The sequence below is a fragment of the Diceros bicornis genome, chromosome 35 (assembly GCF_020826845.1).
Source record: "Diceros bicornis minor isolate mBicDic1 chromosome 35, mDicBic1.mat.cur, whole genome shotgun sequence".
NCBI classification, from domain to species: Eukaryota; Metazoa; Chordata; class Mammalia; order Perissodactyla; family Rhinocerotidae; genus Diceros; species Diceros bicornis.
The window spans coordinates 22,797,913-22,822,861 of NC_080774.1; the positions used below are offsets into that span (position 1 = coordinate 22,797,913).

The following is a 24,949-nucleotide window of genomic DNA, read 5'->3' on the forward strand; positions in this document are numbered from 1 at the left end:
ATAGGGTTGCTTAAGAGATGGTGAGTCAAAGTGTAGATTTGAGCCAGGTATCTGCTGCTTAAAGCAGACTCAGAATATAAAGATGTAGATTCATGACAAAGGGGGTTGATTATTCTCTAATACAAATGGCTTCACCACAGATTTCTTTTAAATAGCAGATTCCCCTGGTTTAAATAGCAAGTATTTGATTTTCAAATACTTTATTTACATAAACTTTCCTGGAACGTCTCACAGCTCATTGCTAGGTAAGTCATGATTGCTAGCTTAGAGGCATAAATTGGTGAGGAAGCCCAGGGCACTCTGAATATGTCTGTAAGGGTTTTTTCCCCCCTTGCTCCCCATACACCTGCTTCCCTCATTCAACTAACATTTGCCAGGCACATCCTGTGTGGTCTGTAGTTGCTGAAGATACGAAGACGAGTGAGATGCTCAAGAAACTCACGGACTAGTGGAAGCAGGGCCGGGTGCTTCTCGAGCAGTTACAGTTCAAGGTGAGCAAGTCTTACAAGAGCTGTGGCAGCAGGCACTGTGGGACTTGTTTTAGAGCCCATTGGTTCTATATGCGTATAGTGCTGTCTGTTCTAGACCCTGAGCTTTCAAATAGTGCTCCATCTTTTGTCTTGTTTTTTTGTTTCCTTTAGAGTTGACTTATAATGCACTGAGTTATTGTCCATCAGGGAACTGGACTTTGAGCTTTAAAACATCTTATGCTTCCTGTTTCCTTATGTGAAAACTATTTCTAGTGTGAACTTTTTTTTTCAAGATTGAAGTAGATCCGTTTGTACTCAAATATTTTACTGAGAGAGATATCATCACCAAAGTGTGATAGAATATGTTCTGGTGGTATTGGCAGTAAAATCCATGGTTAATTAATGAGATTAATTAATTAGAGTTCTGCTGAGCCAGTGACTTCTAACTATTGAGTGGGTCCATTCTTTAACTGAGGCTTGGCCTGATCTCTCTCTATATGTTATAGAGCTGGATTCTTTCTCAAAAACGATCTTTTGGTCTTCAGTTTGATGGTTGTATGTGTTTATAATATCCCAAATGATAAATAAATTCAATAAATTCCTACTGCACATTCATGGTGACTATTCCTGGCAAAACCACGTGTACTTCACGGTGACAACCATAGCATGTTTTCCAGTGGGTCCTGCCTGGATGGGAGTAGAACATATTCAAGATGAGAGCCAGGTGGGAAGAGTGGTACCCAAGCAGCACTGCATTCTAGGCCTTCTCTGCCTCAATAATTACTATTTTTCAAAATTTTTTATAACAAATAATAAAGACTCCTCTCTGAAGTGTTTTCATGGGTCTTCTGAATTTTAACCTCTGGCCTATGTTTACTATAGGTTCAGTTTTTCTTGGAATAGTCTTTTAAGTAGTTAAATATTTCATCTATTAATAGGGATGAATAAACTGGAGATTCAAATAGAAAACCCCAAGTACCCTTCCAAAGGTATAACTTCTTTTGTTAAAATAGCTCTGAGAAGCATGGCCTTTTCTTCTGTTACTGTTTTTAAGGACACTGTTTCCTTGAATGAAAAGGAAGATCTAAAAGATATATATATATATTTTTTTTTAATGATGTTGAGTTTTATTTTGTTTTGTTTTCTTTTTTTTGTTTGTTTGAGGAAGATCAGCCCTGAGCTAACATCCATGCCAATCTTCCTCTTTTTGCTGAGGAAGACCGGCTCTGAGCTAACGTCTGTTGCCAATCCTCCTCCTTTTTTCCCCCAAAGCCCCAGCAGATAGTTGTATGTCATAGCTGCACATCCTTCTAGTTGCTGTATGTGGGACACGGCCTCAGCATGACCGGAGAAGTGGTGTGTCGGTGCGCACCTGGGATCCGAACCCCATCCACCAGTAGCGGAGCACGTGCACTTAACCGCTAAGCCACGGGGCCGGCCCTAAATGATATTTTAATGAGAAAACTACTGATAAAAAATTATAGTGATTATTTTTGTGGTGATTATACTTTGGGCAAAAGTACAGCTTGTTCTGTGGTCATTTGAACTATTAACACGGAGTCCAGGAACATGATACGTGAATGTCTATCTTGATTTTAGATGACTGAATTTATGGCTGGTTAAGTTTGTTTATAGTTCTTGAAAAGAAGCTAAGATAGATTAATTGTAAAGCAACATGTTAGTAACTATTTTCAACATGTCCTTTAAAAAAATTTTATTATGGGAAATTTAGAACACATGCAGGATAGAAGAGTATAAGGAAATTGCCTGTATCCATCTCCCAGCTTCCACGATTATTAACCATGGCCAATATTATTTCATTTATTATTCAATTTTATTTCATTCATTTGTGCCCCCTTCTCCCAACTAGATTATTTTGTAACAAATCTCAGATATCATATCTCATCTGTAACTATTTCAGTTTGTATCTCTAAATGATAACCCTTTTCAAGAACATAGTAACGGTACCATTACCATGATCACACCTAAAAAAATTGACAATAGTTCTTTAATATCATCGAATATCTAGTCAGTGGTCAGTGTTTAAATTTCCCTGATTGTCTCATTAGTGTGCTTTGCAGTTCAAATCAGGATCTAAGCAAGGTACGTTTAGGTGATGTGACTCTTAGGTCTCTATTAATCTATAGGTTTCCCCTCTATTTCTTTTTTCCTTACAGTTAATTGTTGAAGATGTAGTTTGTTCTAAGCAAAAACAGTGCTTAAGTGCCTCATCAGAGTGAGCGCCTGCATAGGAGGTGAGGTATTTTTTTATGGTAGAATTCTCACTTCCATTAGAGAAACATGTAGAATTAGAGAATTTTAAGCCTGGAAGAGATTTTTAGCCATCAATTCTTTCCAGTCACATCATCCCAGACTTTTGAACCTCAGTTCTATTTTGTTAGAATCCTGAAATTAGAGTTTAGATTGAAGGGACATTGAGACCATCTGGCTCAAATCCCCTCATTTCACAGGTGAAGAAACAGAGGTGCAAAGTGTCCAGGTGATTTGAGCAAGCCATACTGTGTCAGCTACTTATCTGGTGTCATTTCCTTTTTATTTCAGGGATTCTCAATATGTACTATGTGTGTAGAAGATCCAACCCCCTCCATACTACCCTCTTTCTAATCTAGACCTGATAACCTTCCTCCATATAATCATGGGAATCACTTTTCTTGGGGAGCCATTATTAAAGACTGGAGAGTGACTTCTCATAGCCTCAGCTGTGTTGGGGTGGGGAAAAAGTTGGGAACCGCTGCCTTCCCAGGGCCGTGGGCCTCTTTACTACAGGGTCCTACGCAACTGAAGTAAGCATTCATGTAGTGCTTTTGAGTGTCTGAGGGCAAAGGCAATTTTGCCCAGGAGCATAGGCTTTGCTGATGTACCTATGAGTTCCAGATGTGTTGTGCAAACATTTGACAACGCCGTTGTGTTGCCCTCTAAATATTAAAAGGAGCTTTTTCCGCCTAAGCCCTGTATTTCTATAATCTACCCAACTACCAAATTTTATAGACATCTTTAAAAGAACAGAAGATATTCCCATTGGAAAATGTTTTCTGCCATCTTATTTTAATTGAATTTAATATTTATTGATTCATGTTGATTCCAAACTAGGCTAAAACCAGCCAGATTCTTCCAACATAGGATCAATAGAGATGCTGAGTGGTTCTATATAGAACAGAGACTTAACTTTGATGGATTAAAACAGTGCCTCTCACACACATCACATGTAGAGATCCAACTAGTAATTCTACTGAAAACTAGGAATATTCTAGACTCAATATGAGAAAAGTATTCTATTTCTCAATAGTGTGGTTTCAGACAAATTGTGTGATTTGGAATAACCTAGTTATAGAGCTTCATTGAGAACATACTCTTCTACTTTATTATATCTTAATAGAATGTCTTTTTTAACTGCTGCTTTCCTACCACTGTCTCATATATGTCAAGTTTTAATTATTTGAAAAGAACACCTTGTGGGGCCGGCGTGGTGGCGTAGTGGTTAAGTTCGTGTGCTCCGCTTCAGCGGCGTGGGGTTCACGGGTTTGGATCTCGGGCACAGACCTATGCGCTGCTTATCAAGCCATGCTGTGGCAGGTGTCCCACATATAAGGTACAGGAAGATGGGCACGGATATTAGCCCAGGACCAATCTTCCTCAGCAAAAAGAGGAGGATTGGCAACAGATATTAGCTCAGGGCTAGTCTTCCTCACCAAAAAAAAAAAGAAAAGAACACCTCGTTATAATTTTAAACATGAACTTGAAAAATGCAGTACATATACAAGCTGGCAGAGTTAAATTGCTTGGGACTCTATTAACTTGGCATTTTCCTCACTTATAATAAGTATGAATATTGAATTATGTGATTTTAGTAACATGTATAAACAAAGATGTTTCATCACATTTACAGTTGAAATTTTGATTAAGAAAAACCTGTTTGCTCCATTATTCCTTTTTTTCTTACCTCTTGTTTATTGAATGCTAGGATTCAACGTAAGGTTCAAACCATATATATTTTTTCTATCCTGATGGTATCCTGATAACTGTAAACAGAATTGTAGTAGGATGACGTGCCTGTCACTCATGTTATATTGCCTTTTATCACTAAGTATTTTTATGGACCAGAATAAACTATGTGATCATGATGGTTATAGTACTTTAAAATTTCTAATAAAGTTTATTTTAAAAACTTTATAATTACATAATAATAATTTATTGGGTACCTACTGTGTGCTAGGTATTTTACTTGCACATTCTCCAATTCTTCTAATTACGCTGAGCTGTAGATAATCTAATCTCCCATTTTACAAGTAAAGAAACTGAGGCTCAAAAAAGTTAGCTGAGTACCTGTAGCTTGTACACCATGAAGCTGGGGTCTGACTCCAGCCCTTAATATGCTCTTTCCATCCTGTACCACATTGTTGCTAGAAGTTTTCCACGTAGAAAAGTGTTTGATTTGATTTAAGCTATTTCATAGCCCTTGAAATTAAATACTCAATCCTATAAAGTTCTGTGTGTGTGTGTGTGTGTGTGTGTGTGTGTGTGTGTGTGTGTATTCTGTAGATATCAGTTATTCAGCGGGTCCTTAACTTAGAGTTAATGGATCTTGGGCTGCATAGAACGGCTTCAGGGGCTCCATGAACACTTCTGGAATTGTAAAGTGTTGTGTGTATGATATTTGTCTGGGGAGTGGGTCCCTTTCTTTCAACCGATTCTCCAAGAGGTCTGTGTGTGTACCTAAAATGATTAGGACTCCTGATCTACTCACCCCCCCCCTCATTTCAGAGCTAAAGGAACTTGAGTTGCCAAAAGGATGTGCTGTGTGCAAAGGCAGCAGACACCGGCCAAATCAGAGCCAGAGCAGAGCAGGGCTTTCGCTGGTCAGTGTTCTGCGCTGACCGTGAGCGCATTTCCCGTCCTGACAGAAAGGTGATGCTAACCTCTGCAGTGAGACAGCCATGTTAGTGAGAGTCCAGGCTTCTTCCCTGCTCTACACGTTCTCCCTTTACGAGGTGCAAGCTGCAACTCTCCATTCCAGTGTGTGCAATTAATAAACTGTTAAATGATTGCCCATTAAATCATTAGGTAGACTGACTTTGAGAATTATAATGTGGAAAATATATTTGGAAATATTTCTAAGTCTTCTACAGGTCATGCCTCTAAATTAATTGAAATCTTCAAATAATGTTACATACAGCATGTGATCATGTGAGATCCTATGGATTTTGAGGTATAAATATCAAAGTTTAAAATATATATGCTATTCTGTCCATCAGTCTTTTCTTTATACTCAACTCTTCTAAATTCCAAGCATAATGAACAATAATAGTTTTATGAGAGAAAACTCCAGCTAGCTTTTATTCGCCACGAAGGAGTATTGAGCTTTCACCCAAATGTAGTCTTTGCCCTCAGATCTTACTCCTATGAGAATGACCTCCAGGCCTTCATATAGTAGCAGGTCCTACAGAAAACGGTCTGCACAAAACCATTTGCTCGAGATTCTCAGCTGAGGATTTGTATACCTAATATGATTCTACTTATCTCAAGGGAATTTCAATAAAATTAGCATCTCTAACTTTTAAAATAAATGCCATATGCCATACTTTGGAGGATTTTGGTTATGGGGGAAAGGATAAGGAATTACTAACTTAGAAAGGTAGAATTAATCCCCTGAGTGCTTCGATGCCAGCTTTGAAAATTTCCATCAAGGAAGTTTCCTGCTGTATTACTAAGTTTCTATCAGGCTTATGTTTAACTTAAGGGCTGTTTTCATTCAATCTCCAAAACAAAAGATTTGGAGTTTTCCAATGGAGTGGTAGAGTCAGAGATGAATTCTGTGAAATAATTGGGATCTAGCTAGAGAAGACAAGGAGGAAATAAAGTTTCCTCAGTTTTCGCAGTTTATTACTCCTTCCTTCTTGAAACGTCGTCTCCCAGGCTTCCAAGACCCATACACTGTCTTAGCTTTTCTCCTTTCTTCCAGGCTGCATTTTCTCAGTCATCCTTGCCAGGCCCTCCTCCTTCCAAGCCTGAAATGTTGAAGGGCCCCAGGGCTCAGCCCCAGATGTCTTCTTTCTCCACACGTGGTAATCCTGTTCTCTTTACACGTAAATACGATTACTGCCACATTTCTAGCTCCAGCCTCAGCCTCTTTCGTCAACTCCAGGCTCATCTAGCCATCTACTTACTCTATATCTCTATCCAGTTTTCTGAAAAGTGTCTCAAACTTAACCCATCCAAAACAAAACCCTTGATTCCACCCCAAGACACTCTGCCCCTCTTGGATCCTCCCCATTGTCATAAGTGGCATCACCACTCACCCAGTTGCTCAGGCCCAAATCCTTGATATTGTACCTGACTCTTCTTTCACTCAGACCCTGTATTCAACCCCCCAGCAAATACTTTTGGCTCTACCTTCAAAATACATCCAGAATCCGGCCGCTTCTCACCGCCCTTCAGCTACCAGCCTGGTCCAGGCCCTACTTCTTTCTAGCCCGTCCTTCTGCAGTAACCACCTAACTGGTCTTGCTGCTGAGTTCTTGCCTCTCTCTAGTTCTTCCTCCACCCAGCTAGACAGTTCTATTAAAAGATAAGTCAGATCATGTCATTGCTCTGCTCAGAACCCTTCAGTGCTTCCCCTCACACTTAGAACAAAAGCCAAAATCTAGTTTATATGACACTCAAGACCTTACATGTCTTGGCCTTGCCTCGTCTTCCTCTTCATTTCCCACCCACCCTTCCCTGCACACTTGCCCTGCTCCAGGCAGGTCAGAGGAGCTGCCTTACAGTTACCCAAACCTGCCAAGCACATTGCTGCTTGCAGGGGGTTTGCCTTGCTGTGCCCTCTGCGGGCAATGCTCTTCCCATGTCATTTATGTGGTTTGCTTCCTCCTTTCATCCTCATCTCTGCTCACATGTCTCCTCCTCTCCAGGCCTTTCCTGACCCACCTTATCTAAAAGAGAACCTCCACCATTCACTCTCCATCCCCGTACTCCATTTTTCTTTTTAGCGCTTCTCACTATCTGATGTTAATTTTGATTGGTTTATTATGAGCAGGTCTCTCCTGTTAGCATGTAAGCTCCGTGAGTACAGAGTATTCACCACTATAGCTCTACTGCTGTGAACAGTGCCAGACACTTAGTAAGTATTGAATAAATATTTGTTGAATGAATTAATGAATAATATCCTAGACATTAGATCTATTGCCTTTGTTCCTTCTTTCACTGAATGCATGAATATACAGCTAGCCATGTGATATTTTATTTTTTATTGGGTTAAGCCACTCCTTGCTTATTTAGCCAAAGCTTATGTCAGTTTCATAACAGTAGAAAATAAGGGAGGCAGGGTCCTCATTACCTAGTACACACCCTAGTACTCTGTTGACATTAAGATGCACACATAACTTTAATCCAGAAGAAGTTTGTTTTTCTTGCTCTTTTCTACAACTGACATGCACTGGGCAAGTCTGTTCAAAAAATAATCATAAAATCTAGTACACTGCCTCAGTTTCCCTAGTGTATCTGAGAACAAGATTGGGTCTGGGAGAAACAGACTAAAGCAAATAAGCCTACACTTTCCCATTCCCTCTCTCAGATGCCACCTCATCCCATTCATGAGAACTGACACAGTGTGGATGGCTGCCACATTCTTTTGTATTACAAATCCAGTCATCTGAGCCTCTGGGGACACGACCACACCGCCCTGTCTGTTGCTGAGGCTTTCCGTTGCTTAGCCTGTGTTTCTGGCTCCTGGGCCACTCCTCAACCACTTTTGATAGGAGAAAAAGATGTATTAACACATAGCAATTAAAATTCTAGCAGTTGGCAAAGATTGGCTTGATGTTCTTAGAATCATCTAGTGTGGTGGTTTCTAAACCTAATTACTTAACAGAATCACCTGGGCAACTTTTTGGAAATACAGGTTCCCAGGTCCCATTCTGACCCTGGGGTTGGGATAGGGCTCTGGTATGGCACACACGCACACAGTCTCTCTCTCTCTCCCTCCCTCTTTCTCTCTCTCTAGCAGATTATATATATTCCTAGTGATAATAAGTGCTATGAAGCAAACAAATGAAGGGCAGAAAAATAAGAGTGGAGATTGTGGGGAAGAGTTTTCTGAGGAGGTAGCATTTGGTCTGTGATGGGAAGTTTTAGGAGAAAAGCACTTCGGGCAGGAAATAGTGTGGTGTGTTTACAGAATTAAAAGCAGACCAGTGTGACTGGAGCACAGCAAGTGACTAGGGGAAGAGCTCCGAGTGCGGTGGGAGAGAGGGCCTGGGACCACATCACAGAGGCTTTGCAGACAAGGATGAAGGGTTTGGGTTTTGTTCCCAGTGCTCACATTTTCCTGAGAACTTTGAGGCCTGTGTGGAGAATGGATTGCAGGAGCACAGCAGTGGAAGCTGTGAGACCTGAGCAAGGCTGTACTGTGATAGTGAATGGGACTCAAGTGGTGGCACCCAAGATGGAGAGGAGAGGGTGGTTTCAAGGTGTATATTTTAAGAAAGTCAACAAGACTTGCTGATGAGTGGGATGTGGAGTGGGAGAGAGGATAGCGAAAGAAGGATGATGCTGAAGGGGTTCTATTAGAGACAATATGGGGTATGGTTGAGTGCCCCAGTTCCCTCATCTGTAAAATGGGAGTATTAAGGGACTTTCCGACTGGATAGGTGGTGAGTTATTTGTAAAGCACTTAGAGCAGAGCTTGGCACACAGTAAAACACTATGTAAGCATTCGTGGTGATGTGGATGATGGTGATTCGTCCAAGGTTGCACGGCTGGTCAGCAGCAGGTCTAGGATGAGAAGCCAGAGGTTAGCCTCTTGGGTCAGCGTATTTTATGCTACACTGAGATGCCTCCTCAATTATCTTTGAACTTTTTTATTTATGCAGACTCTTGGTAGAGAATTTGGTCGTTATGGTACATGATGAGTCTGACTTATTGTAACATATGAATGTTGCACCAAACACGATGAATTGCTAGGGTGTTCTGTGCAGCCTGGAATTCCAGGTTATTTCGGCTGTCCATAAAACCGTGCTATTCCAGACAAAACACAGGGCCCAGAATAGTGGTACGAAGTGGGTACGGGAAGAGAGATGGTCTGTGGATAGATTTTAAATATTAAAAGAAATATCTTCCAGAATATAGATGTACTCATGTTGTGCACATGCTTAGGCTGGAGTAGGCACATGCACTGCAACAGGAGACGGTGTTAAGAGTCCTTCAGACCGGAAGTCATAGGTCAGTGCATGCCAGGAGAGGGAAGGAAATAAAGCTCAGAATGTTAGTGTAACTCCCCTGGATTGTCAGGCTCCTAGTGATGTGTTTTAAAGAAGTGTTTGAAGTGCTTCTATCTGTCAGTTTCAACTAAGTTAATTTTTAAAAATTGCTCTTTGTACTGTGCCTTTCTCATGAACTTCTGTACATTTAATGCATGCAATATGTGGGGGGAAATCCTATCAGCCTCAGTTCCCATCCCCCCAAAGTCTGAGAAGCAGATTTTAGAAGCACATTGTTGCACCTGCAAGGATTTTGTCATTTTATTAAATGGACCTGAGACCATGTTCATTGTATCTTGTAGAAAGGAATTTCAGAAAGAGGGGAGAGAAAATGCCAACTCAGCCCCTCCTCCCTCCTATTGACTGTTTTGTTGCACCTCTGTCTCAAACAGCCTGGGGACGACTGTTCTTCATTACCAGGGAATGTGAGTCATTCCCAGGCTTGTGTGATTGGGATTCCAAAGCATTGCTATATCTGATGGTCTTATTAAATCCAAGTGTCAGTGCAGCCTTTCAGACTGTAGGGGAGAGCTCAGTTACAGCTGGTGACCTGGTTCTAGTTACCACACAGAGACACTGGCGAGAGCAGTGACCCCCTCTGAGCACCCAGAATTCCTCATGGATGGCTGTTGCCAACTGTTCCCAGATTTGAGGGTTTCCTGGTTCACTTCATGAGCTTCAAGACATTTCAGCTCCCTGTTTATAGATATCTATTTGGGATCTATATACTTTCGGGGAAAGTGTGTCTGTAGACAAGCTGAAGGCAAGATGAGCCTAGCATTTGGAGGGTACCTTGTTTCAGATTTACTCAGCCCTACCAGTGTTAACTTTGCTGTGTCCAGGATCTAGCAAGACACTATCCATTTCCAGCTTGATCCAAACAAAACAAAACATCAACCAGAGAGGGAGGAGACTATAGATGTTGCCAGAAAATTAGTTTGCTCTGTCTTTTCTTTCTCCTAGAATGTTTCACAGCCAATGGTGCCGATTATAGGGGAACGCAGAACTGGACGGCACTACAAGGCGGGAAGCCATGTCTGTTCTGGAACGAGACTTTCCAGCATCCATACAACACTCTGAAATACCCCAACGGGGAGGGGGGCCTGGGCGAGCATAACTATTGCAGGTAAGATGGGACCACACAGTACTTAGAAAAAAAATCTCTGATCTCTTCTTCCAAGCCCTTCCAACCTTGCTCACAACTAGGGAGAACTTCTTTGTATCCTTTTGGCCAACTCAGAAGGCCTGTCTTGATATTATTTTAAAAATCTCTCCCACACCTTGCGCGCGCGCGTGCGCGCACACACACAAACACACACACACACAGACATCCACATACAATCTACTACTCTTTTCAACTTGAGTGGCTTTGATACAAATTTCTGGTTTTCAGAACTCTGCTTTCCTGTCTGATCACTTACATGTCTCTCTGGGAGGGTTTTCTTAGTTGACCCTACTACCAGTGGACAATACACAGCTTCTTAAGCTGCTGTGAATCTAGTGGTCAAGCAGAGCACCATCTGTGGCCCAAATCTCCCTTTGCTTCTAAGCAAAGGAAGCTGCCCTGCATTATCCCACTTCCTGCCAGCCCAGGATAACCTTGCTCTGAGAGCAGCTGTAGCCATCAGATTTGTGCTGTTTCCTTCCTTTCAATAGACCAAGGTGTGTCTTTGCTCTTCACCTCCTGTCTGACTCTAGCAGGGGCGCTTAACCTGAGATCCATGGTGCTTCAAATGTGTACGTGCGATTTTCTGGGGAGATGATCTATGGTTTGATCAGATTCTCAATGTTATCTGTGATCCAAACCAAGTTAAGAATCACTAGGTTGGGGCTGGCCCAGTGGCGTAGCGGTTAAGTTTGCACCTTCCGCTTCAGCAGCCCTGGGTTCGCTGGTTTGGATCCTCGGCGTGGGCCTACTCACCGCTCATCAAGCCATGCTGAGGCAGCGTCCCACACAGAAGAGCTACAACTCTACAACTATGATACACAACTATGTATTGGGGCTTTGGGGAGAAAAAAGAAAAAGAGGAAGATTGGCAACAGATGTTAGCACAGGGCCAATCTTCCTAAAAAAAAGAATCACTGGGTCTGTAGGGACCAGAGCAAAGAGTCTAAGCACTTTTGGTTATAGCCACATTTTAGCTATTTATACCCAAGATCTTGGTAACGTGACTCATGATTCAGCAATGTGTTGAATTTAATTATTATTAGGACAAGTGCAAAGGCAGCCTCTTGAGCCCCTGGGACAGGGAAAAAGAATTGCTGAGCTACATTTTGAGCTACACACTGTGTCCCGTGTTCTACCAGTATGTTGAAATCTCAACCATGGCACTGTTGACCCAACTGAGCCAACATATTTATACCTGCATTGCGTGGGCCACACTGTTTACCTTCTGCCCTCCCTACATACCTTTGCTAACACTCTAGGACCCATGTGGTTGTTTTGAAGTCACCAGGCCTATAGTCCATGTCATCTTTATCCCTATGCCTTTAGCTCTTTCCTTCACCTCTGTCCTAATTTGTGCCAACTGGCCATTCCCCCATAGTTGCTGTTGCATTGTTTTTTAGTTCGTTTATTATTATAAAAATATTAAAAGCTTTCTAAAAAAATTCTCAAACCCTACAGATATGTATTGTTTAAATAAAGTCCCCCATTTTACCTCTTTCCCCCCAAATCCTCCCCACCAAGCCCCACTTCCCAGAGATAACAATTTGTATATTTTTTACTTCACATTTTGCTACCTTTTGTATTTTATTGTTCAAGTTACATGCTCATTAAGTAATTCTTTTACATTTTATTTTCAAAGTTATACATGTTCATTAACCTTTTTTTTTGCATAACTAAAAAAATTAACCCTACTCCATTTCTGGTTTATTTCTTTCCTCTAAGTTTTTCTAATCATAGAATAGTTGGGTTGGTTTGGGAAGAGAAACCAGCATCTCTTTTTTCTTTTTACATTGTTACTTATCTTCTTGCTCTAAAGTATCTTTTGGTAGTAGGCTATTGGTTTATCTATTATTCTGTTGTCAAGCAAGTCTTCTCAGAAGGGCTCTAGTTTTTAAGTCTGACTTTAAGTAAATTTTAAATTTCCAATGAGGTTTAATTTATATGAAAAAATTCTTTCCTTATAGATTAGCACCCAGTTCTACCCATAGCCTCCTAGAAATGCACCAGGAAATATCCATTGAGAGAGCAGTGAGAGCCAGGTATAACCACCTTCCTCCTTAGCCCTGGCTGGCTACAGCTGTCTCTTTTGATTTGAAGGAATGTGCCAGACCTGAACTACCAGTTTATACTTAGAAAAAGAGAGGCTGAAATTGTTGATTATTATCACATCAGAGAGTCCGGGCCTTTTGTTTTAGCACTGCAGCAAAGTCAAAGATGAATTTACTTGTTCTTTATTAAGCTATTCTGATGCTTTTCAGAGTGGTTTTGACATAGTTAATAAACAGTTGTTTTCTAAGGTCTTTACCAAATACTACATCAAAGCCGAACACTGAATAGAGGGAGGAAGATGACAGTGAAATATTGTTTAAAGCAGGGCTTTGTGCAAGAAACCTACTTTGATTTCTCAGCTGACATCTGACACTATGTTTGTCTTGTGCCATGTTTGCAGACCCATCACAGTTGCAGTGTCTGAGAGATGGCGAGTGATGGGAACGCACTTCTCCGGGCTTGACGTATCTGGATTAGAGGGGAAGGCAGAGAGACTGGGAAGATCAGAGTTGGCGCTGGCACCTGCCTTTGGGCACAAAAAATAAAAGGACCCTTTGTGTTTCAGGGCGGCTTATCTTCTGGGCCACACAATAGGCTTATCCCTCTCAGGCCTGATAGGGGTTACTCCAAACCTCCGGCTGCAGGGTCTTTATGCCCATTTCCGGCCTAACCGGAGTGTCAGGTTTCCAGTGTTCTGAGTCTAAATAAAGGGAGCTTGGACAGCAGTGAAGAGAGGCGAGGCTTTTCTGTGTGTCCAGTAGCCCCTGCCATTTTTTGGTCTATTCCAGCAGTGTTGCCCATTATTGTCATGGCATCTCTGAATTCAGAAGATCTTAAAGGGGGGCCTGGCCTGGTGGCATAGTGATTAAGTTCGCACCCTTTGCTTCAGTGACCCGGGGTTCACAGGTTTAGATCCCGGGCGCAGACCTATGCACTGCTTATCAAGCCATGCTGTGGCAGGCGTCCCACATATAAAGTAGAGGAAGATGGGCACGGATGTTAGCCCAGGGCCAGTCTCGCTCTGCCAAAAGAGGAGGATTGGCACCGGATGTTAGCTCAGGGCTAATCTTCCTCACCAAAAGAAAAAAAAAATCTTAAAGGGCGTTTATTCCAAGCCACTCATTTAGAAATGTAAATAAATCTTTTAAAAATATTATTGCTGTATCAGAAGTTGGTACCAGGATTACAGGATTGTATGTTCTAACTGAAACTCTTTGGCATAGTTTTCTTCAAAATTCTCTGAGAAGTTAGTATTTTGAGGTAGAAATAAGACCCATTTCAAGCAGATGTGAGTTGATCAGCCTGATCCTGATGAAAGCTTGTCAGTGGAGTCCATGCTATGTGAATTTTATTTTATTGTTTAAAAATTACACAACCTGTTCATTGTAGAGGAAATAAGAAAATAGAATCCAAAAAAGAAAAAAAAATTAAAATTACCGATAGTCCCATCATCCAGAGATAAATACTTTCAAGGATTTGGTGTGTATCCTTCTCTATATACATATTTTCAAATAATGAGATTATGTCATCCATCGTGTTTTACAACTGCCTTTTTAAAAAACCTAACAAGACATTGTGAATGTCTTTCCGTATTAATATATGTGTCTCTACATCTCATTTTTACTAGCTGCCCAGCATTCCCTACACGGGTATAACATATTTATTTAACCAATGCTTAATTGTTGGGTATTTGTTGTTTCTAACTTCTAAATATTATAAAAATGCTGTGGTGAACATCTTTGTAAGTTATTCAGCTTTATTCTAAGATTTCCTTAGAATAAAGTACTAAAGGAGAAGTTGCCGAGTAAAGGGAGTTTGTATATATTTAGGGCCTTTGACTCTAATTACTAAATTGCCATCCTGACCGTTTGCATCTGTTCACATTCTTATCTGCATGTGCTCTCTCAGCTGTGGAAATCTCCATTGTTCACACTTAAGGTGCCAGTGCTGTTTGGCATGATTTGTTCAGTGGTCAGTTGTCCTGGTGATACTGTAGTTAATTTGTATAAACATATATCAACTTTGCTCCCTCCCCCACCCACTGCCCCCCAAGTCTGAAGTATATGTTGGAGTGGATAGATGTGTTCTTGTAGTATTACCATTTTTTTTTCTTCTTCATAAGAGGTAGCATTGAGATACATACCAATTATTAGAAATTACACAGAAGCTGAAGTGTTACTTTTTGGGAAAAATGAAAAGCAATGAGCCAGCTAACTTAAAACGACGGAAATGTTACTGGTTGTGTCCTTTTCCCTAACAGAAACCCAGATGGAGATGTGAGCCCCTGGTGCTACGTGGCAGAGCATGAGGACGGTGTCTACTGGAAGTACTGCGAGATACCTGCTTGCCAGAGTAAGACTCTAATGCACCATCTGAAGGTTTCAGGACAGGGAACACTTGAGTGCAGAGTTGGAGGCTACTGCCAGATGGCAGTTAGTTCAGGCAGGTGGATTTTATGAAGCAGGTGAAAGGAGAGGCCATCCTGGGCTGAGGATTTTCACTTCTCTTGTTGAAGGCTTTTCAGAAATGTGAATGTCCAGTTCCCTCAGAACCCCATTCCCTTGATGGATAAGCCCAACCAGAATTTCTGCTTCTTAATTTCCTCTTGCTGATTCTTTCATGGATAGAGATGGCAACAGCCTAGTAGTAGGCCAGAAAAAAAAAGTACTGTGCACTTTTGGGAATGAATTTTTTTTTCTTTATTGTGCAGTTTTTCTTGTACATTATTGTTTGTCAGTCACCATGTAAATGCATCCCTTCACCCCTTGTGCCCACCATCCACCCCCCTTGCCCCTGGTAACCACCAAACAGTTCTATCTGTCCGTGTGTTGGTTTATCTTCCACTTATGAGTGAAATTGTGCGGTATTTGTCTTTCTCTTTCTGGCTTATTTTGCTTAACATAATACCCTCCAGGTCCATCCATGTTGTTGCAAATGGGACGATTTTGTCTTTTTTATGGCTGAGTAGTATTCCTGTGTATATATATCTATGTACGTGTATATAGATAGATAGATATACACACCACATCTTCTTTATCCACTCGTCAGTCGAGGGACACTTGGGTTGCTTCCATGTCTTGGCTATAGTGAATAATGCTGCAATGAACATAGGGGTGCATAAGGCTCTTTGGATTGTTGATTTCAAGTTCGTTGGGTAGATACTCAGTAGTGGGATAACTAGATCATAAGGTATTTCTTTTTTTTTTTTTTTTTTTTGTTAGGAGGATCAGCCCTGAGCTAACATCCATGCTAATCCTCCTCTTTTTGCTGAGGGAGACTGGCCCTGAGCTAACATCCGTGCCCATCTTCCTCTACTTTATGTGGGACGCTGCCACAGCATGGCCTGACAAACAGTGTGTCAGTGCGCACCCGGGATCCGAACCCGGGCCGCCAGCAGCGAAGCGCACGCACTTAACTGCTACACCACGGGGCCGGCCCCCTCTATTTTTAATTTTTTGAGGAATCTCTGTACTGTTTTCCTTAGAGGCTGCACCAGTTTGCATTCCCACCAGCTGTGTATGAGGGTTCCTGTTTCTCCACAGCCTCTCCAGCATTTGTTGCTTTTTGTTTTGATGATTATAGCCATTCTAATGGGTGTAAGGTGATATCTTATTGTAGTTTTGATTTGCGTTTCCCTGATGATTAGTGATGTTGAACATCTTTTCATGTGCCTGTTGGACATCTGTATATCTTCTTTGGAGAAGTATCTGTTCATTTCCTTTGCCCATTTTTTGATCAGGTTGTTTGTTTTTTTGTTGTTCAGTTTGTGAGTTCTTTATGTATTATAGAGATTAATCCCTTGTCAGATATATGGTTTGCAAATATTTTTTCCCAGCTGGTGGGTTGTCTATTCATTTTGATCCAGGAATGAATTTTTTTAAATGAATAAAGAACTCCTTTGCAGACAGTGAAACTAGGTTATGATACTTGTATTATTTGGATTTGACATGCTATGTCCCCTAAAAAGTGATATTCAGTAAATACCTAATTAGATACCTTCCAAAGCCATCGTGATAGTCCTTTTCCTTACATTAGTATAAAGATGTTCTATTGTTTTTATGATAACTCACAACTTGTTCTTCTCTATTACCAAAAAACCCAGTTTCTTTAGCCTTTTATTACAAGGCCTGTTTTCTGTTTCCTTCATTCATTTCTATATTTAATATTTATTATATGCAAGGTACAAGGCAGAAAGATACCCTGACCTTCAGGAGATATGTGGTGTGGCAGAGAATCTTAGGAAGATACTTTAAAACAAAGTAGAAAATATTGTGGGAAGATTTAAAGTACAGAAACCAAAACTAAACATGGTACTGTGTAGGAATTTATTAATACAGTGTTTATAATATCCTTTTAATTATGCCAGAGGAGCAGGGTTTCTCAGTTCCTAGAGCTGAAGAAAAGGACAGCTCATTCATAATAATTCTACCTGGGTTATTTTTTCCTTATTATTTAAACCTATTCCTTGCCCTGCCACCTCTCTCACTCCTCAGGTCAGGAGGCTGTGTAGGCAGAGTGACATGGATGTTCACGTGGGACCTGGGACCCTCTCAGTCATGCCCACTCAACAGTCTAAATTCTGATGCCTCAAGGGGGAAGGGCAGTCCTTGAACCGGTGCTGCAGGCCCAGTGCTCACCTTTCATAAGTTAACTTTCCAAATGTTGCCTCTGCCTGGCAGTTAGGCCCTGCTTCACTATCCTCCAACCTGAGTGTGCCTTCATCCATCTCAAAATTGAGAAAACAGTAAAGACCAGAAGAATGGGCTTTTACTCAGTCTGCTTAATCAAATTTTTAAAATGAAAAACATCTCATTTGGCTCTAGTTATGTAAAGAAGAAAGGGGCAGGGGGAGAGGAAAGCAGATTTTCCTCGGTCCATTTGTTTTACACAAAGATAGTCTTTTAGCCAGCCTATGTCATTCTCTCAGGAATGGCGAACACAGGGGATTTCAATCTGGGCGCTTTTATTTGGAAAGATAATTCTCAACTTGCATTTATAAAATATAATTTGGGCCAATGGGAGCTGGCTCATGTGGTCATTGAAACTAAGTTCCAGAAGAGAGAATTATAGCAAAATGGTACAAATCATCTAGTACCCCTCTAATTTGTAATATTTGCTGGAATGTGCCTCACTGTTCCAAAAAGGAAAATTAAGTATCATTTCCTTTTCTTATGGCCCTTTGGTAACTCTCTCAAAGCTTCTAAAGCTGCCCTTGAAATGGTCTGGGTAGAGAGATTTACAGAAATTGGTAATGAGAACTGGGGAATACCTAGTTTGGGAGGGTAGAGGGAGTGTCTGGCTTTGGTTCTTTGAAAAACTCTTCCATTTATCCTGTGGGCACCAGGGTTCCCCATCAAGCCGAGCCTCAGACCTTGAGTCTGGCGGAACATTGTGCTTCTAGTGTGTCTGATTAACATAGTTGAGAAAAACTCCTGTGCTATTTGCAGCAAGGGACCTTGGTAATTGCCTGGTGGACTCAATTGAGATACAGCCTGCCTATTTTAGGCCAGTTTTGCCCTATTTCTGGATGTGGAGTCATAATTTTCATGAATAATACTAACCCTCTGTGTGAAGCCCGCTATTCATTATTAGCATTGAACTTGTCGTACAGAAAAAGGCCTATGACATGATCAGATTCCTGGAAAGTTCATATCTGAATATAACAGACCCAGCAGGAGCCAGGGGGAATGAATGTTTAGGGACAAAGCAGAATGTGGTTGAATGGTGGGCCATTGTGTGGAGACCGGAATCTCTGCCCCTCAGTGCGTTACGTAGAGAGCTAAAACAAGCAGGGAGGCAGAGATGAAGTATGATTCAAAAAGGGAGCAAAGAGAAATTTGAACTGTGCTCTTGACCTATAGAGCATGGATCAGAACTTACTGTTAAAAGAACAACTCTGAGGTAATTGGATTTCCTCTTCAAACCACGTCCGCCAGTATGTTTCTCGGAAACCCCAAGTTCTTATTGCAGAAAGAAGTAGTACAGATTTTTAAAAGCAAATTCCAACGCCATCAAGTTTACCATCCGTCTAGATCCCACCCTCTAAATCTATAAATCCTGTTGGTTTGGCTATTGAGGGGGAAATCATTTGGCTTAACATCTGTCCTTTGTGTATCTCTCTTTTGTTAAATGATCATCCTCATTCTAATTCTTCTTTATTTCATTGCTTTTGAGGGATGTGCTTGTATGGATTTCAGCATGGCTTTTGCTTTGCTCTATTTTACCTACAGGTTCTTTATAAAAGTTTTGTATCATTTTTTGAAAGTAAATAATCTAGTTGTAGGTGGGGAGAGGAACCAGCAAATGGCATTTAAAGGCAAATATAATTTTCTTCACATAGCTGATTTGGGCCTAAGGCCACAGGCGTGAAGAAATTTAGCTTGTCATCTCTGAGAGCTATCTTTTGTTTGCTATAAAACATTCACCTGGGGCCGGCCCCGTGGCTTAGCGGTTAAGTACTCGGCTCCGCTACTGGCGGCCCGGGTTCGGATCCCGGGCGCGCACCGATGCACCGCTTCTCCAGCCATGCTGAGGCCATGTCCCACATACAGCAACTAGAAGGATGTGCAGCTATGACATACAACTATCTACTGGGGCTTTGGGGAAAAAAAAGGAGGAGGATTGGCAATAGATGTTACCTCAGAGCCGGTCTTCCTCAGCAAAAAGAGGAGGATTAGCATGGATGTTAGCTCAGGGCTGATCTTCCTCACAAAAATAAATAAATAAAATAAAATAAAACATTCACCTGATTTCTACAAACCCAACTACAAAAATTCATCTTTAAAATAGTTAGGGAAATTTGAATACAGACTGAGTATTAGACTATACTAAGGAATCACTGTTAATTTTATTAGGCACAATAATGGCATGGTGGTTATATATGTATATTTTAAGTCCTTTTAAATTAAAGATACATACTGAAATATTTGTGGTTGAAATTATATTATATCTGGGATTTGTTTTAAAATAGTCCAGCCTCCCAAAGAGTGAGTGGGTAGGAGTGCAGGACATAAATGAAACAAGAATGGTTAAAAAAAAAAGTGAATATTTGTTGATACCAGGTGATGGGCTCCTTATTCTTTCCTACTTTTGTGTATGTTTGAAAGTCTCTATTATAAAAAATAAATTTTATAATATTTTAAAATTTAAATATTAAAAAATGAATACATAAATACAACAGTCAAAGTGTCTAGATTCAAATGTGTGACATGATTAACCGAAATTGTAATACTTTTACACATAGCTTACAGGTATCTGAGTTACTTATTAAAGTTATTAGGGCCGGCCCCGTGGTTTAGCGGTTAAGTGCATGCGCTCCGCTACTGGCGGCCCAGGTTCGGATCCCGGGCGCGCACCGACGCACTGCTTCTCCCGCCATGCTGAGGCGGCGTCCCACATGCAGCAACTAGAAGGATGTGCAACTGGGGCATGCAGCTATCTACTGGGGCTTTGGGGAAAAAAAAGGGAAAAAGAGAAGGATTGGCAATAGATGTTGGCTCGGAGCCAGTCTTCCTCAGCAAAAAGAGGAGGATTGGCATGGATGTTGGCTCAGGGCTGATCTTCCTCACAAAAAAACATAAAATAAATAAAATAAAGTTATTAAAGTTTTAGTTATTAAACTTGTTAAAACTATTAGTTATTATTTAAAGTTATTAAAACTATTAGTTATTAAAGTTAGTTAGTTATTTAAAACTAATTATTAAATTTTAAAACCACAAAGACTTTAGAAGTTATTAGCTGTGACAAATGACATTGTTTAAGCTCTGGCCATATACCAGACCTTGTACAAAGTGGGGGATACAAGAATTGCATGGTGTGCAGCCTGTAAGGAGCCCCTAGTTTAGGACCAAAGACAGACACATAAACAGATAAGCATATGCAAGATTCCCTGTAAGTGAGATGCGCAAAAGATTGGCAGCACCAAAGAGGGGCATCTGCCCTGGCATGGTGTGAGGCAGGAGCTATTGTTTGTTAAAGAGGGCTTCTGGAAGAAGTGGGATCTTAGTGCAAAGCTTCTCCAACTTTAAGGTGCATGTGGTCACCAGGGATCTTATTCATTCGGTCTGTCTGGGACAGCCCTGAGACTCTGCATTTCTGGCAAGCCCCTGGGATGCCAGAGCTGCAGAACCACACTTTAAGTAGCCAGGTTCTAGATGTTAGGCTTGGGTGAAGTAGGGAGGATGTTGGAGGCAGAGGGAACAGTTTGCACACACACACACACACACACACACACACACACACACACACACACGAATTCCCAAGCAAAGTCAGTGTTGCTGAGACATAAATTTTAAGAAGGAAGGTCAGAAGATGAAGTCTGAGAAGAATGAGATGGGGCCAGATAATGGAAGATCTTGTGGTCTGGGGACAGAGCTTGACTCGACCCAGGAAGATGGTGATAAGGCTGAGGAGAGTGCAAAGTGTCAGAGGGAGACATTTCTCTATAGCTTTTTAAGCCCCCTTTTTAGGGATTTGGGGTGAGGTTGCTCCCTCTTAAGCTGTGAGAAGTTCTCTAGTGATTGATTGTAGCATTCACACAGACCAGCCCTAAGAGGATGCCAGTGATAGCACCTCTGCAATATGGGACCTTCAGTTGATCTCAGCCAGCTCAAGTTCCTTTTAATTAAATGACACCCTGACTTTGTCAAAATAGATTTGTTGTTCCTTACAAAAATACAGCCCCAAAAAACAGGATTCGAAAGCTTCCAATTGCGATCCCTAATAAGAGTTTTTAAAGCTATGTTCAGAGTGGGAGTCAAAGCCAAGAGCACTTTGGCAGTGGTGGTCAAGGCAGTCTCTCAATTACAGAAAATGTTTTGTTTCTGTCAGCACTTTCTGCATTTTAATGTTAGTGCTGATTTTTAGTATGTTTTAGCTTTTGTTTCAGCTATTATTGAGTACCTACTATGTACAAAGCACTTATACAGTCACGTGTCACAGAAGGAGATTTCAGTCAACAACGGACCACATATATGACGGCGGTCCCATAAGATTTGTACCATATAGCCTACATGTGTAGTAGGCTATACCATCTACGTTTGTGTCAGGACACTCTATGATATTCGCACGAGGAGGTCGCCTAACGCATATCCCCGTTGTTAAGTGATGCATGATTGTATTCACTTTATCTTATTTAACTTTTTCAACACTCCTATGAAACAGGTGGTATGTCCACTTCCCCCACCCCGCATTGTTCAGATGAGAAAATGAGTGTAGAATAGTTAAGTGATTTGATGAGGATTACACTCTCAGCCAGATAGGATTTGAACCTAGGACTCCTAATGGCAAGACCAGTGCCCTTTCCTTTCAGTACTTGAGAACAGCCCCATTTCCTTTATTTGCTTGAAAACGGGGTCCCTGGGATGGATCCAGTCTACTGTTGAGGTCATTCTTGAGAATTTTGTTTGTGGATTGTTTGGGAATTAGAGTTTGAAATTCTGATTGTATGCTGAGTTATTAAGATTGCCTTTTTGACATTGTGGAAACCAAAGGATTAACTCAGTGGCGACAGAGGGTCTGCAGTTCAAGCTGTTAGCTCTAAGTCATTTTCCTTTCTTCTTTGGGTTTGGGAAATCCCAAGCCCCAGGAGTAAAGCAGGCTGCGATGGTATCCAGGAAGGATTTGTTGCACAGCAGAGCCTCTCTGTAGAATGTTGGGCCATTTCTGCGGGTGTTCCGAGCCCAGCTGTTCTCAGCTGGGAAGGGGCTCCCCAGAGTTGGACCCTTTGCATGAGACGCTGCATCAGCCGCCTTGTCCAGGCCTCAGGGTCTCTCCCAACACCTTGTCTTCATTGCATGGGCTGAAGTTCATCTTAAAAAAGACACATCTCTGTGCATCATTAACACTTTACAGTTAAAAGGAACCTCAAACTTTAGCCGATAGCCAAAGCAATATTGAAATGAAGGTTAATAATATGAATTACGCAAACTAATTTTTTTTTACCTCTGTCTTTCCATTACAATACTTAACATTTTTATTTATTTGAACCCTTTTAGACTGCCCAAATTAGCATTGTCAGAACCCTGTTTTATATTGTTTATTCTTGCTCTCTCAACTAGACTAAGCTGTTCAAAGATATGAGCAAGGGAGCTCTGGAATTTCTGTGAAGGAGAGACTTAAGGTGGGAAGGGGGACTCAAGGATTTCTCTTAAAGCTGTATTTGCATAGCAGGCGCCCTCATTTGACTTGGATTGTATGTTTATTTATGGAGGGATGCTGATGGAATTTATGGGATCTTTACCCCCTCAAGCCTCTTCCTTTACAGCTACTGAAAAAAGCCATATATTTTAACAATCTTCTGCAACATCTAGCACAGTGGAGGCCATAACAGGTGCTCACTGAATATTTTTGATGACGTGATGTCACGTCTCTTCCAGTAAGAGAGACAACACAAGCTAGTGGAAAGAATGTGGACTTCAGAGTCACACTGGCTTAGGTTTGAATCATTACTCACTTAATAGCTTACGGCAGAGTGACTCTCCCCTGAGCCTTCGTTTCCTCATCTGTGCCTTCCAGGGTTATTTTGAAGATTAAATGAGTAAACTACACACAACCCTAAGGCTAGGACCTAGCACATGGTAGGCATGACAGTTCCAGCAGGTATTGTGGTGGCCTGTGCTTTCCCCAAGGAATGGACTACCATTGGCATCTTCCTGTCATCTAATTCCCAAATAGGTTCTTCCTAACCTGTGTTTTATTTGTGATTCCTTTTTTTTTTTTTTTAAGATTTTATTTTATTTTATTTTATTTATTTATTTATTTTTTTGTGAGGAAGACCAGCCCTGAGCTAACATCTGCCAATCCCCCTCTTTTTGCTGAGGAAGACTGGCCCTGGATTAACATCCATGCCCATCTTCCTCCACTTTATATGGGAGGCCGCCACAGCATGGCTCCACCAGCGGTGCGTCGGTGCGCGCCCGGGATCGGAACCGGCAAACCCCAGGCTGCCGCAGCGAAGTGCGCGCACTTAACCGCTTGCGCCACCGGGCCGGCCCCCTAAAGATTTTATTTATTTATTTTTTCCCCCCAAAGCCCCAGCAGATAGCTGTATGTCATAGCTGCACATCCCTCCAGCTGCTGTATGTGGGACGCAGCCTCAGCATGGCAGGAGAAGTGGTGCATCGGTGCGCGCCCGGGATCCGAACCCGGGCCGCCAGCAGCGGAGCGCGCGCTCCCAACCGCTAAGCCACTGGGCCGGCCCTTGTCATTCCTTTTTTATCTGATTGACCATGGGGCTCAGTAGCCTGCCTCAGCTGCTGTGGTGGCCATTCCCCTGGGGCCTGGTGTGGCACTGCACTCGGGGAACATAAGAGGCCCCGCATTACAATGCAGTTTACGGTTTCATATCTGGCATATGCTCGATTGTTCCTTGTTTTTGGCAGTGGATATTATTTAATTTCCCATAAAAAAATACAGACTTTCTGAACCAAATGGACGTTTTCCTCAGTGACAGCTATATACTGTATTTCCAAAATGTTCTAAAGCACTGTTGGGTAAAGCATACTAATAACTTAAGAAGGGAAAATCATTCAGATCAATAAGGATGATTTTACTGAAAATCTTTCCACTAGCACTTGCCTATGAGGAATATACAAAAATGTGAGAAATAGTCCCTATCCTCAATCTGATGATATAATTAGGAATCTGCGTTATAAACATAGGAGAAAATTGGAGCGCTGCCCACCACTTATATAAATAAGATTGAATTATGAGGTAGAGTGCTGTGAGTATTTGAAGATGAGAGGGCTCAGTAAAGGTTGTGGAGGTTGGAGGCGTCATTACAGAGAAAGGTGGATGGGGCTGGATGGGTCAGGGCACAGGTCAGGGAACAGCCTGACAGACTTGAGGAAGGGTATGGGATTGGTATGTGTGTAGGTTGGGAACCAAGCTGCCTGAGTAGAGGAGTGGACAGAGAGGAACCAGGTCAGACCTTGAAAGCCAGAGTTGAGTAGATGGGAACTGACATGCTGAAAGCCCTAGTTTAGGAA

At 41.6% G+C, this 24,949-nt stretch overlaps 1 protein-coding gene across 2 annotated transcripts in view; it reads left to right on the top strand.

Annotated features, from left to right (window-relative positions):
- The window catches only part of KREMEN1 (kringle containing transmembrane protein 1), a 69,117-nt gene that overhangs the window by 8,540 nt on the left and 35,628 nt on the right, over positions 1 to 24,949 (top strand). For both annotated transcript variants that reach the window (XM_058531709.1, XM_058531710.1), the window contains exons 2-3: positions 10,709 to 10,871; positions 15,223 to 15,314. In XM_058531709.1, coding sequence (XP_058387692.1) covers positions 10,709 to 10,871; positions 15,223 to 15,314 — 255 coding nt within the window. The remainder of the gene's footprint in view (positions 1 to 10,708; positions 10,872 to 15,222; positions 15,315 to 24,949) is intronic.